Source organism: Callospermophilus lateralis, chromosome 6 (assembly GCF_048772815.1).
Source record: "Callospermophilus lateralis isolate mCalLat2 chromosome 6, mCalLat2.hap1, whole genome shotgun sequence".
In the NCBI taxonomy this organism is placed as follows: Eukaryota; Metazoa; Chordata; class Mammalia; order Rodentia; family Sciuridae; genus Callospermophilus; species Callospermophilus lateralis.
Window position 1 is genome coordinate 21,388,364 of NC_135310.1, and position 14,299 is coordinate 21,402,662.

The 14,299-nt window shown below is 34.5% G+C and overlaps 1 protein-coding gene across 1 annotated transcript in view; it reads right to left on the bottom strand.

Moving 5' to 3' along the window:
- Positions 1 to 14,299, bottom strand: part of Adgb (androglobin) — a 163,063-nt gene that overhangs the window by 102,080 nt on the left and 46,684 nt on the right. Inside the window, exons 9-10 of the mRNA XM_076859659.1 lie at positions 12,910 to 13,050; positions 4,536 to 4,630 (exon numbers count right to left, since the gene is read on the bottom strand). Coding sequence (XP_076715774.1) covers positions 4,536 to 4,630; positions 12,910 to 13,050 — 236 coding nt within the window. The remainder of the gene's footprint in view (positions 1 to 4,535; positions 4,631 to 12,909; positions 13,051 to 14,299) is intronic.

A 14,299-nucleotide genomic window follows, 5' to 3' on the forward strand; every position in this document is an offset into this window, starting at 1 on the left:
AACTCTTCCTTCCTTCTAATTTTGCATCATTAATTTTGATGGAATAACTGCAATTGAGACCCTAAATTTACAAAAGGGTCACTTAGAAGGACCTGCAGTCTACCCATCAGCCTCTTCCAAATTACTGCTTCAGCTGGAATCTGCCTTGCTCTCAGGACTCAGCTCAATTTGTACTTCGCCAAGACACAAAACAGGTGGGGACACTCATGAGCTAGAACTGGGGGAATCATCCTAAGAAGGAGCTAATCAGTGAGTCCAGTAGAGCCATGTAAAAGTATCATTCAAAGTAAAGATAAAAGTGACTTAATGGTCTTTAGAGTGGCCTAATTAAGAAGTAGAGAAAAATTCTTCTTCTTATCCTTTTTATAAATTAGATTTTAGCAGTTTGCTGAAAAATATTCCAAAATTTCTGTAATTATGTCTTAAAGTGACTTTAAAAAAACTTTCCTAGAAACTTCTCCTACAGCTTGAACTTTGTCAGGTTTTAGAAGTTTCCATGGATCAAGTCAATACTTGAAAGTAACCCTTTCAATGAAATCTTTTTTTTTTTTTTTTAATTTTGTTTGTTATAGTTGTAAATGGGCAGCATGCCTTTGTTTAGTTTGTTATGTGGTGCTAAGGGTCTAACCCAGTGCCTCACACATTCTAGGCAAGCGCTCTGCCACTGCCCCTTTCAATGAAATCTTATGAAAGAATTCAAGGTCATTCAATAAAAACCTGCCTCATTTAGTATTTAAAAAGGTGTAGTTCTGTAAAAGTCACACTTTTGGGGGCACGTGCTTCTAATCCCAGCTGCCCGGGAGACTGAGGCAGGAGGATCACCAGTTCAAAGCCAACCTCAGCAAAGGTAAAATGCTAAGCAATTCAGTGAGACCCTTTCTCTAAATAAAATACAAAATAGGACTGGGGATGTGGCTTAGTGGTTGAGTGCTCCTGAGTTCAATCCCCAGGGACCCCCCAAAAAGTCACATATTAACAGTATCAAAAATAGAGGTCAGACTCAAAGAAGTATTTATACATTGAATAAATTAAACATTTTTTCAAGTGATATTTTTGGCCTACCTATGTTAATTTCTCATTATTGCAACAAGCCTTTGCATTTTTAAAGTCTTTCTTTATTGAACTGTAGAGTGTTTGAAAGTAAAATAATTTTAAGTATTTTGAAAATGTAAAGTACCAGTCCGAATAACTAAGTATGGTGTCAGCACCTACTTATTGAGTCATCTGCCAAAGTACCAACTTGACTTTAGCATGAGAAATTTTAAAAAGGCAATTTCTAGTTTTTCATTTTATTGTCAACGTACTACACAATGATTCTGATTTATGTAAAACAATGTTATTAATAAGAGTTCAATGATAAGAAATTTCATCGAAGAATTCAAAGTTCCTTGGATTAGCATTAGAGGCAGACAGGGATTTAGAATAGTGCTTGAAACACCCAGTAGGTGCCCAATAAGTTTTTATTGAATAATTCATAACACTTACAATAGATATTTCCTTTCCTAAACTCCTTTTACTCTTTTACCCCATTTCATTTCAAACTTTCTGAAGGAAGGAGCAGGAGCTTTGGCTCACAGAGGAACCTTTCTTAAAACTCCTAAGTCATCCATCTAAATAAAACTATAACCATTTAGAATACCCAAGTGGGGAGGATGTTGAATTGTGTAGGGTAATTCCTGGCATCTTGCTCCTTTTCAAGTTTTATTATAGTTTCTCTTGTCATCTTCTTCACTTATTTAAATAAATGCAAGTTATTAACTTTGTTTTACTTGATCTCATTGTCTTTGGGGTTATAATGTTTAGCAGTGTTCTCCATTTAATAAAATTTTATTAGGAAAGAGATTGTTTCCTATAGGCTTATTATTAAAACATTATATCTCTATTATAATCTGATATTTATCAGGAAACTAGAACAGCCTCATAGATACAGCTAACCTAGAAGAATCAGCAGGCAAGCTAGGAGAAGCATGACCCTCATATGACCGTCATAGCCTTGGGGGCAGGTTAATTACTGTTGCCTTTGCTGTGTTAATTGCAGATCCCCTGACAACTTATACTATTTCAACATCCAAGGTGCGGATTTATTAAGACCTGACTTCCACCCACAACTGCGGCCGCCTTTCCCGTGTCTCCCTTTACAAGCTCTTTGATTTCCAGTAGTTTCCTGAACCCAGTGGGGGCCTCCTTCACTCCAGCCTTTCCAATGTAAGATTCTCTCTGCTGCTAACACACTCTTTCTTGTTTACCTGCATAACTTCTCAAGGTCTTAGCTTAAACTGTTAGTTTTTCTTGGGAGTTCTCTAGTTATCCATTGGAAAAACTGACATTTGTGCTTTTTCTTCTCCACTGATTTTTTTTTTCATTCATTCATTCAATTATTCATTTGGTCACAACCCCAAACACACATGGTGCAGCTACATCTACCATGATGGAGGCACCTCATGAGCCTGTTGTTATGACAGGTTTCTAACTGTATTAGCAAAGTTTGATTAATTGTCTGATTGCCTCATCAGATTCTTAAGCTTTGTGAGGAAAGACTTGGTCAATCTTACTTACTTTGTATCTTTAGGACATAGCATATTGTTAGCATATAATAGATAATTAATAAACTGAATTAACCAGCAAATGCACATATGTGCTTATAGGATTTTTTTTTGTCTTTTAAATTCAAAATTAACTTTGTGTTTAATCTTAGATTTTCAGTAATACCACCATAAGTTCAATTAGATTATTTTGCATACTGTTGTTTGTTAAGTAAAGCATTCATCCTAGGCCTACATGTTAATGTTTTTAAAAGAATCTGAGTACCTCTCAAGACCCAAGGCCATAGCACTGTACAAAACACGCTAGTGCGGGCTGGGGATGTGGCTCACAAGGTAGCGTGCTCGCCTGGCATGCGTGCGGCCCAGGTTCGATCCTCAGTACCACATACAAAAACAAAGATGTTGTGTCCACCGATAACTAAAAAATAAATGTTAAAATTCTCTCTCTCTCTCTCTCTCTCTCTCTCTCTCTCTCTCTCTCTCTCTCACTCTCTATTAAAAAAAAAAACACGCTAGTGTTCTTTAATAGTGCAGATAGTCTTTAACTAGAATATCTGAGTCAGACCGCATCAGTGGCAGGAAAAGAGGTTAAGAAAAGAATCAGGGATGAGGTGGACAGCCCTAATCTCAACAAGAGACTTGATTTGAGAAAGAAGTTGGAAGCACACTTGGAATATTGTGCTACTTATTTTAAGGATCAGAACAAATTTCTGATTCTGCTATTGAACTATAGCTAATCACAGCTTCACTTTAAAATCAGAGAAACTGCTACTATCCCTCTACTCAAGATGGCATGCTGTGCCTGATCATTTTTATGATGTTATCACTGCTCCATGGTATATTTCTGCAGTTAGGAATGGCTCTATCTAAAAAATTGAATGAGGAGGAAGGAGAAGAAAGAGCAAGAAGAAGGAGGAGGATGAAAAGGAAAAGGAGGAGAAGAAGATAAAAATGATAACATTATGCTCCCAAGCTAATCTAAAAGACAAATACAATGCATATAGTAAAGTACTATGATCAGTATCCAATAGGAGTATTTACATTTCAAGCTAATTTTCATTAAAGTTTTAAAGCTCAGCTCTTTCGAACTAACCAAAGGAACATTCATATGTACTTATGTCACTGTAACTCTTAGTCTTATACTTTAAGGTAGTGACTTTAGAATGTAAGGAATCCTAGCAATTAAGTATTAGATGTCTAAAGTTCCAAAACAGTATTGGGACCCAATACACTCTAAATGCAATTTAGCATTTGTCAAAATATATTGTATAGAAACTTGATACACTTTACTGTTACCAGAGAAATGGAAAAAAATTTCCCTAATAACTAAAGGTAGCTTACAAATTATACAACAGCATAATATTATGCATCTACTAAAAATTATAATGACTAAAATGTAATGCCATGAGAAAAATGCTAATAATGTAATTGTTAAATGAAAAACTGGTTTCCACTCTATAAAAAAAGTACAGAGAGAATAGATACATAGAAGAAAATTAAAGGATATGTGCCAAAATGTCAGCAGTGCCTGTGCTTAGGCATGTCTACCATGAATATTTTGTTACTTTTGACCACATTTTCTAAAATTTGTTAAATTTGAAAGAAAACAAGCAAGTAGCATTTACATCATATTATTTTCGGATACAAGGAAGTTCATAAAGAGGCTTTCCAGCCAGAGTGTGGATTAATTTAAATCATCTTAGGTTAGGAAAATATGTGTGGTCTATGTATGGGAAGTTCATTAATCAGTATTCAGGAATGGTATGTATCATTTTCACTGACATTTATAAAGTCAACGTTTCCTTCTGTGTATAATAACAATTATTTAAAACTAAAGTGTGACTATTTTTTTCTCTTTTTAAAAAATCAGAATTATAATCATCTAAGATAATTTTGGATGTGCCAGGTCCCTATAAGTCAAAGAACCCCTCCACCCTACACCATCCATACACACCTTAAATAATAATGTATTTCTTGGTTTTGAATGCTTACCATCTTCTCTAATGAAAAAATCTTGTTTTCAAACAAACAGAGAGGTGTAAAGGTAGCATAAACAGCCATATGAGGGGACTGAATTCCTGAAGAACCTGTAAAACAAACATTGTCACAAGAAAATTCTAATAAAAATGGGTCTAAGCAGTCACGTTTTCACTGTGCCTCATGTGACCTCACATGGCAAAGGGAAGGGGGGAGAGAGAGGAAGGGGGGAGAGGAAGGGAGGGAGATCTGCTGTCTTCCTCTTTTTATTAGACCAGTCCCCACTGAATTAAGGTACCACCCTTGTGACCTCATTGAACCCTAACTACTTCTCTAAAGAAATTATCTTCAAATAGACTCACATTGGGGGTTAGGGATTCAACACTTGAATATGGGGGATACACATTTCCTTCTGTAACCTTCTGATCTCAGCTCTTTAAATGTATGCCCTTCTTACACGCAAATGACATTTATCCCATCCTCAAAGCACCAAAAAAAATCTTAGCTGATTTCTACCTCAATTTCTACCTCAGACAAGTCCAAAGTCTTGTATAAATATCTAAATAGCATATGGTTAAGACTTGAGGTTTGAGTCACTGCTCCATTACTATGAGCCTGTGACACTAGACAAGGTAGATGCTTCCAAACAGGATGTTGAGGCAGGCAAAGGAAAGATGATTTCATTCCAAAAGGAAGAAACAGGAAAGGAGGAAAGAGGAAGAAAAGACGGGTTCCAAGTAAGTCTAAAAGCTCACAAGGCAAAGTCCAGTCGATCTTAAAGCTTTAGAACAATCTTTGGCTGGATTCTCTGCCTTCTGGGCTCACTGTTACCCAATAGCTCTAAGTGGTGGCCCCAACCACTCAGACCTGGGTGGAGGCCTGGCCTGGTGACTCTTTGCAATGGATCCACTCATGAGGATATTGGCAGGAGTGTCCACCTGCTCTTTGTAGGGGTAGCCTGACTTACTGAAACAGGAAAGGTGAGCCTACCCACTGAGGCTGGGGTGGAAACAGTCTAGCTCCCTGGGCCTTCATGACAGTGGAAGCCCCGAGTGTCTTTGAATCACTTCAAGGGATCATTCTTCCCTTTTCTTGAAGGATAACACATATTTATTTTCAAAGCCAGACAGCTCTATTGTTCTGTTCTGTAGACTTCAGAAGTCCAACAGCCTTCTTTTATTCCATCCTGATTTCTCTATTCCCTTAGTTAAAATGGTCTTGACTCAGTGGGTACAAATTCATTTGTATTCCTGATCTTTGCTGAGATGTCTAGTTTATTTCTAATCTCCTTATAGAGTGATTGTCCACACATTCTTGGTATTGTTTCTATAACAAGATTTATCTCTCTCTTTGTGTTTTGCAATAGAGACTGAGGATTTCACAAATATTCAAGTTTTTTTTTTTTTGCTTCATAATCCTCATAATTTACCTCTCATTCTCTCATATCTCACTATATGTAGTAAGGAGAAGCTAAGCTTCATCTTCAACATATTTTTGCTTAGAAATGACTTTATGTAAATATTTTTTAATATCACTGATTTTACAGTGCCATCCCCATTAAAATACCAGTGATGTTCTTCTCAAATTAGAGAAAATGGTGCTAAAGTTCATTTGGAAGAATAAAAGACCCACAATAGCCATAGCAGTTCTAAGCCAATGCTTAGAGGCATCACAAGACCTAACTTGGTTACTACTACAGAGCCACAGTAACCAAAACTATATCGTATGAATATAAAAACAATTACATACAGCAATGGTACAAAATAGCAGGCATAAAGACAAACTCACACAGATATAGTCTTCTGATTCTTGACAAAGGTGCCAAAAATATACATTGGAGAAAAGACAGCCTTTTAACAAATGGTTCTGGGAAAACTGGTTATCTGTATGTAGAAGAATGAAGCTAGAGTTGCACAAAAGTCAACACAAAATGGATTGAAGGGCTAAAAATTAGACCAGAAACTATGAAATTCTCAGAATAAAACATAGGGTCAACACTCCAACATTTAGGTTCAGGCAATGACTTTCTCAATAGGAATCTAAAGTTCAGACATAATACCAAGTGTTAATAAATGGGATAGCATCAAATTAAAAAGCTTCTAAACAGCAACAGACACCATTAAGTTTGTGAAGAGAAAGACCTACAAAATGGGAGAAAATCGTTGCTAGATACTCTTCTGATGGAGGATTAATATCCAGAATATATAAAGAACCTAAAAACTTAATATCAAAATAACCCCCAAATAACCCAATTGATAATGGGCAAATTAACTAAACTGACACTTTTCAAAAGAAGTAATTCAAATAGCCAACAAATGTATTTTTAAAAATGCTCAATATGGTTAGCAATGACAGAAATGCGAATCAAAGCTGCACTTAGATTTCTTCTCTCTCCAGTTTAAATGGCAGCCTTCAAGAATAGAAGCAATATTAAATGCTGCAGAGGATGTGGAGAAAAAGGAACACTTTTACACTGTTGGCAGGTCTGTAAATTAATAAAACTAACATGAAAAAGAAAAAAAATATGGGGTTTTCTCAAGGAGTAGGAATGGAGCTATCACATGATGTAGTTAGACCATGCCTCAGTATTTATCCTAAAAATTAAAAAGTCAGCATAGTAGAGTGATATATGCATATTCATGTTTATTGCAGCACAATTCACGATAGCCAAACTATGGAACCAGTGTAGGTTTCTGACAATGGATGAATAGATATAAAAAATTAGTATATATATATACAATGGAGTTTTATTTAGCCATGAAGAATGAAATTATGTCATTTGAAGAAAAATGAATGGAACTGAGAACATTATGTTCAGTTAAATAAGCCAAATTCAGAAAAGTCAAGGGTCATATGTTTTGTCTCATATGTGGAATCTAAAGAGGAAAAGGGAAAAGAAAATTGGGGTGAGAATGGAGAAATCTCATGAAAACCAAAAGGAAATCAGTAGCACAGAGGAAAGGGACCAGGGACCAGGGGGGAGGGAGGAGGGAATGGCAAGGGGAAATACTGGGGAATGGCATTAGCCAAATTAGATTGTGTGCATGTACAAATATATAACAACTTATTACATATATGTATCTATATACAACTATAATGCACCAATGAAAGATATTGGAGGGAAGGGCTCTCTAAGACAATCTTGGCTCTTTCTAGAAGGCACCTCAAAACTCTTCCAGCCATTACCCGTCACAGTTACAAGGCCACCTCCATATTTGTAGGTATTTGTTACAGCAGCACCCTACTTCATGGTATAGTATCTGTATTAGTCAGGTATATCCAGAGAAACAGAAACAATGTGAAATATATAAAAGGAGATTTATTATAAGGAATTGGTTCATATGATCATGGGGGCTGACAAGTTCTAACTATAGTTCCTGTCTGAAGGTCAACAGACTCAAGTCCCAGGAATAGTCAGAGTTTCACTTTGAGTCTGAAGGCGATCAGGCAGCAGGAATTTTCTCTTATTGGGGGACAGCCAGACTTTTTCTCAGGCATTTAACTGATTGAATGAGGTCCACTTGCACTAGATCAAGCAGTCTATGTTATCCAGCCTACTCTGTTAAATATTAATGGCTTACAATCAAATATCTGGGCATTACATGGTTCAGTGAAGTTGACACATAAAATCAACCTCCAAATTCTTTCTTTCCTAAGTTCTGATTTTAAAATCTTTTAAGTTTAAAAGTGTTTTAGGGGCTGGGGTTGTGGCTCAGAGGTAGAGCAGCTGCCTGGTGTGGGTGAGGCACTGGGTTCGATCCTCAGCACCACATAAATTAAAATAAAGACATTGTGTCCACTTATAACTAAAAAATAAATATTAAAAAAATTTTAGTTCAAATTATATTCCATATTTGCATATTATACAATGAAAGTTTTTATGTCTTTCCTAAAGTTTCTTAAAGCTAAATATTTAATATTAAGGAATCAAATACTTTGCCATAAACCTATAATGTCATTGAAGCTCTAGACTCTATATGATATTCAAATAAAAGTTTGACTATGATGCAAGTATTTTGAGAGAACATTTTCCATTTATTTTATACTGTTGCATAATAAAATCTACAGAAACTTGGGAATTCTAAGTTAGGTCATAGAACAATAATTACTAGAAATATGAGGTAAAGAACATGGTCTTAACATATAGCTATTAATAATGTTGATGACAGAAAGAATGTGCTTTAAATTCTATGACAATAACATTTTTATGGGACTGCAATATTTAATGTGAAAATATTTAAAAAATCAGCGTTTATTCAGGGGTCAACTTCTAAATATTTGATAAGCATGTATCATGGCACAGACCATCAAATTGAAGCTGCTTATAAATACTGGTATCACAGTTTTGGTGTTATCATCTTATCACTAACCTATGAATTCTGGGTAGCAACATAATAAAAATGGGATATTTTGAGCTAAAATATTTACATCTTATAAAAGGGATTCAGGGGTCCAGAAACTCCCCAAAACAGGTAAAACATTGCACATTTGTGTGCATACTGAGTGCCTTAGTCTATTTTGTGCTGCTATAGCAGAATACCTCAAACTGAGTAATTTATAAAAAACCAAAATTTATTTCCTCACAGTTAGTGGCTGGGAAGTCTAATACTGAGGAACTGGCATCTGGTGACAGTCTTTTTGCTATAATATCCCATGGCAAAAGCCAAAGGGCAAAGAGACGATTAGACAGAAAAGAGGACGAAACTCCCTCTTTTAGAGTAAGACTACTTCTGTGATAACCAGTTCACTTGTGCAATAATGCCATTAATCTCTCTGCTCCACCCTCATGACCTAAATCACTTCTCATTAAGCCTCACCTCCCCCAAATTTTGCATAGTGGCCAAGTTTTCAAATCATGATTGTTGTGGGGCACATTCAATCAATGGCACTAAGTATTTGGGAAAAGAGAGAAGATTCATGATTTTCATAAGATTCTCAAAAGAGTCTGTTAAAAAAAAAGATAAGAGATATTTGAAAAGAGTCTCAGAGAATTCATATTTGGTCCATTATATCTCTGTAAATATGCTGATATCCATAATACTACTTCCTCATATCATTACATATGAAAAAAATGCTTTCAGAATATCTTAGAGGCAAATATTTGGATTCAGGAGCTCTGTATCTTTTAAAGAACAATTCATTACATAAACCATAGAATGTTCTTATTTATCTTCCCAGATGTTAAAGTAGTGTTTCAAAGTAGTAGTGTTGAATAAAAACAAATGCATACAATCAAGTCGAATAATTGATGAATAAATTTGAGGGAGAAAAAAGACCCACTTAAGGAGATGACATTTAAAATCCTAACCTCTAAAACTGCCTTAAAATATCTTTAGAAGTTGTGCAGTTTCCAAAACTGCCTTGCTAATTACATGTATTTTATTGCTTAGGAGGATTTCATTGGTATAATTTAGATGTTGCAATTTAGTGCACCTCTTCTTATTCCCTATATTTCAAAAGTCTCTGCTATAAAATAAATAAGATTGCTTAAGTATCACTTTTATCATTGATTTCATTTTATGTTAGATATTCACTGCCTTAATAAATAACAGTTTCAGCCTGAAACGATGATTCACAGTGAGATGAACTCCAAATTACTACATAACTACTGCAAATTCATAAGGGATATTTGTCTAAGATTATAATTCATTTTTCAGTGTGATATTAACTCAATTTCTTATAGTGACTAACTTTTATTGAATGCTTACTCCATGGTAAGCTCTGATCTAAGTATTTCACACAGACATGATTAAACCCCAGACAGATTCCAAGCAGCAATTCACGTCTCCCTGCTCTTCCCAATCTTCCGCCATCTTTAACAGTGTACCCTTAACCACACCAAGTTAGAAAAGGGGGACTTCACACAGGAGCATTTATTTCAGGGGTCATCTGGCAATGGTGCACATTGCTTCTGTTCCTGTTCCATGGGCTAGAACACAGGCACAGGCCACATTTTACTTCAACAGAGGCTGGAAAAATATGTTCTCAGAAGGAAGAAGAAATTATGAACAGCCAGCAAAATCTCTCTCATGGTCAGAAAACAGTCAACCTTACTCTTCCAACAAGACATATTCCAATCTTACTGATTTGTATTTTTTTAAAAACAAAATTTTTAACAGTTACCATGTTACTGAGCTATTTTATATTACTAAACATTGCTGAAGTTGTCAGAGCCATAAGAAATTAGGAGGCTGGGTCTTCCAAAAACCATTTAGAAATGAGCTTCCTGTCAATCATTAACACAGGTCTTTGACTTTATGTAATTTATATATACATAAAATATATATATACACACACATACACACACACATACACACACACACACACACACACATATGTACACTGTTTAAACCATTTTTAGTTACCTTAATGAATACATTTACTTTCAAAATAACAAAATAAAAAACTCTTAAATGCCACCTAGTTATTAGGGTATATATTAGATATATAAATGTAAATATATACATATATTTATAAACATACAAATATCTACATGATTTTTGACACGTTAAAATTATATATTATTTATAACACTTTAAAACTTTGAGTGACATATTATTTTAATAGCATCTGTGATAAATGCACTACTTTCATAAAATTAATAAAATAGGAGTACTTCATGTTAAACTTTCCATGATTTCTCAGTTACCTATGACATTTTATTTATGTCAAGTTGAATATAAATAATACAAATATCATGTAATTTTTTTCATAGAGTTTGAATTGTAAGTCAATTACCTTTTGAATGCTCATGGTCCCTGTAAAATCTGGTATAAGTAAAACAAAAACAGCTGTTTTAAGGAAATGAATTTTAACAATACCATCTCCCAAACCACTTACATTTAACTGTATGGGAGAAGGAAGTTCATATGGCCACTGTCTTTTATTTATGGTAGATAGAGTCCTGTAGAATTCATTTTAACATGGTATCTTGGACATGTTTAAGAATTAACAAAGACTTCAGCAATAAGTATACTAAAATGTATTTCTACCCACATGTACCAAACACTTTACTTGGACTTTAATACTTAATAAGGAGCCCTCACAGATACCATGCTCACTTTAAGAAATCAGAAGATTCTGATTTTAAGGAGCCTCCATCAATTGCCTGGTGCTTACTCTTTCCATAAAGGATTTGACTTAGGCAGTGGCTCCAATCGGAACCACGTTCTGTATATTGACATTGACCTTAACTATGGTCCAGTGGAAAAAAGGTACCGTTACCATCACTTTCACAAAGAAAGAAATTCGAGCAAATTTCAGCCATTTTAATAAAGATGAACTTTGATAATGTGATGTTTCCCACTATCAGAAAATATTACTTATTACAGAAAATAAATTTTAATGAAGAATTAAAGATGCAATAACTAGTGACTATTTTCTTTACCACATCACTGGACTCATTTCAGTAAACATCAGAGACCAGAACTATTAAAATCCTCTCTTATAAATCATTATAATATATTAAGGAAGAATACAAAATGAAAATAAACCAGATAAAGCACAGTACTGGAGGCAGAAAGACATATTTTCAACCATGCAATGAAGGATGAGCTGAAAATTGTAATCAACACTCTGGGAGCACTAAGATAGATGACCTCTTTGTTGGGACTACAGAGTCTCAAAAGAGATATTGAAATCTCCTCTTGAACAATCTGAAATGTAATTTTTTTATAGTATATGATATCATTAGAGGCTGTTGTACTAGATTGTTTTAGGTGGTACAGAGGATAAAGGTCCCCTGACCCAGGACCTTTGGAACCATCTGTCTATGTAAGTTGGAAAGATATTAACTAAAATGAGGGATATACGGTATGATTTTTATGTAGTAGATAGAATCCTGGGCATTTTCACTAAGAAAACATGATCTTTATACAATGAGACTGTATAGATCTGCTATATCTGTCCAGTCACAATGTGATACACAAAAAAAGTATGGTTGTCAGTAAACAGGCCACCACTATAGAGACCATGATTCATTAGTTATTTTCTGAAACTGTCAAAGAGCTGGAGGTACATACACTGTGAGCAAAGAATTACACACACACTTTTTCTTCAATTTGGATGTTACTAAACGAGGAACTTCAAATTTACTTGGATTTGGATGATAAATTTAGACTTGTAATCATCTTTCAGAAAAAATGCCCACATGGGGCTGCTTCTCCTTGGACTGTCATGCGGGAAGAACTTGGCTTGCTTCTGTCTTTTACAGAGGACCTGGCCGCGATGTGCACAGCCATCCTTTACATAGAGGGCCCAACACTTATGGGAAAAGCCCAACAATCTTTCTTAGATATTTCAAAACAGAAAATACATTTCTGTGCTTCCACATTTTCCAGCATTTTAGGGAACGACTAAAATAAAGAGCATTCTGAGACAAAGAGCTTACAATCGGAGAGGGACTGCATGGAGTGCTGTACATCTGATGAAGGTCTTGAACCATGAATCGAAAATTTGAATTTTTCCTTTTCCTTTTCCTTTTCTCCATCTTTACTCTTTTTCTTCCCAAGATCTTTCATATCTGTTTTCTCTAACATAGCAAAAAAATCATAAATCTTTTAACTAGTAACTCTCAAGCTACATTTATGAGTCATTGTATTAAAAAAAAAAGACCAGAACAATTATATTTTGAAAAGTAAAACTATAGCCACAACTTCCCCCAAACATAATCTCCTTTAATTAGAAACATCACAATAAAGCCAAAGAAATTTTTGAAAATCCACAAGTACTTTGAAAGACATACAACATTGCTTATTGTTATACATAATAACTAAATTATTATACATAATTTTGCATTTCATGGAGATCATTATTGGAATATATTTTATTTATATAAAATTAGAGTGTCATGTTAATTTTCTCAATTAAAAAATGAAAACAACAAACAACAAAGCACGGGCTGAGGGTTGAGTCCTGACTATGGGGCCTTCTAAGTCTTATGTGGGGCCTTCATCTCAAGGAAACATGTTTTGTTTCCAAAATATCTTTTTGTGGAACTGGAATTCAACCAACACCCACAAACCAACCTCCTTTTGCCAGCATGGCATGTGTAATAAAACCCATGAGCCTAGAACTATTCCCCCTGTTTGAATTCTTATGCATAAATGCATCTCTATGAAATATGTCCTCCTTTAATATAAAACCAAATTTCCTCCAAGATTTTTTTTTACTCACAATCCCTTCCAATTCTAAATCAGAATTTAAGATTTTGGTCATTTCATTCTATAAGCTTCTAAATTTATAATCACCATTGGTCACAGGGTTTATTTTCTTAAAACTTTGCATAAATTAAAAACAATGGGTATTAGAAACTTTATACAGTTCCTTAGCACCCAAAGTATACCTGTTTCATTTCTTAGCTTTAACAGATTTAACACCTATGTTTGATATAAAATTGAGGAAAACCATAACTTCAAAGGGAGGAAGAAATATTTAACGAGGAAACTTCCGTGCAAAGATATGTTATTAAATTTTCATTTTGTGGATTTTGTATAAATGTTAATTTGATTCAATGTGTCAAATTTGGTGTAGCAGTTTGTGATTTCATTTATAATTTTAAAATTGAACTTTAACAGTCTTCAGATACCTATGCTGAATTTATTATTTAAAAATAATCTACTATCTATTGAAAATAATAGAAAAAATTAAGCTGTTTTACTTAGAAATTTGGATAATATGTAACAGTATTTACCAAAATGTGTTTTTGGCAAATATCTTAAGTAGTTGTTATTTCTCTTCCATTTAAGTCCAACCATCAGGCAAAACCCTGTTCTAAATAA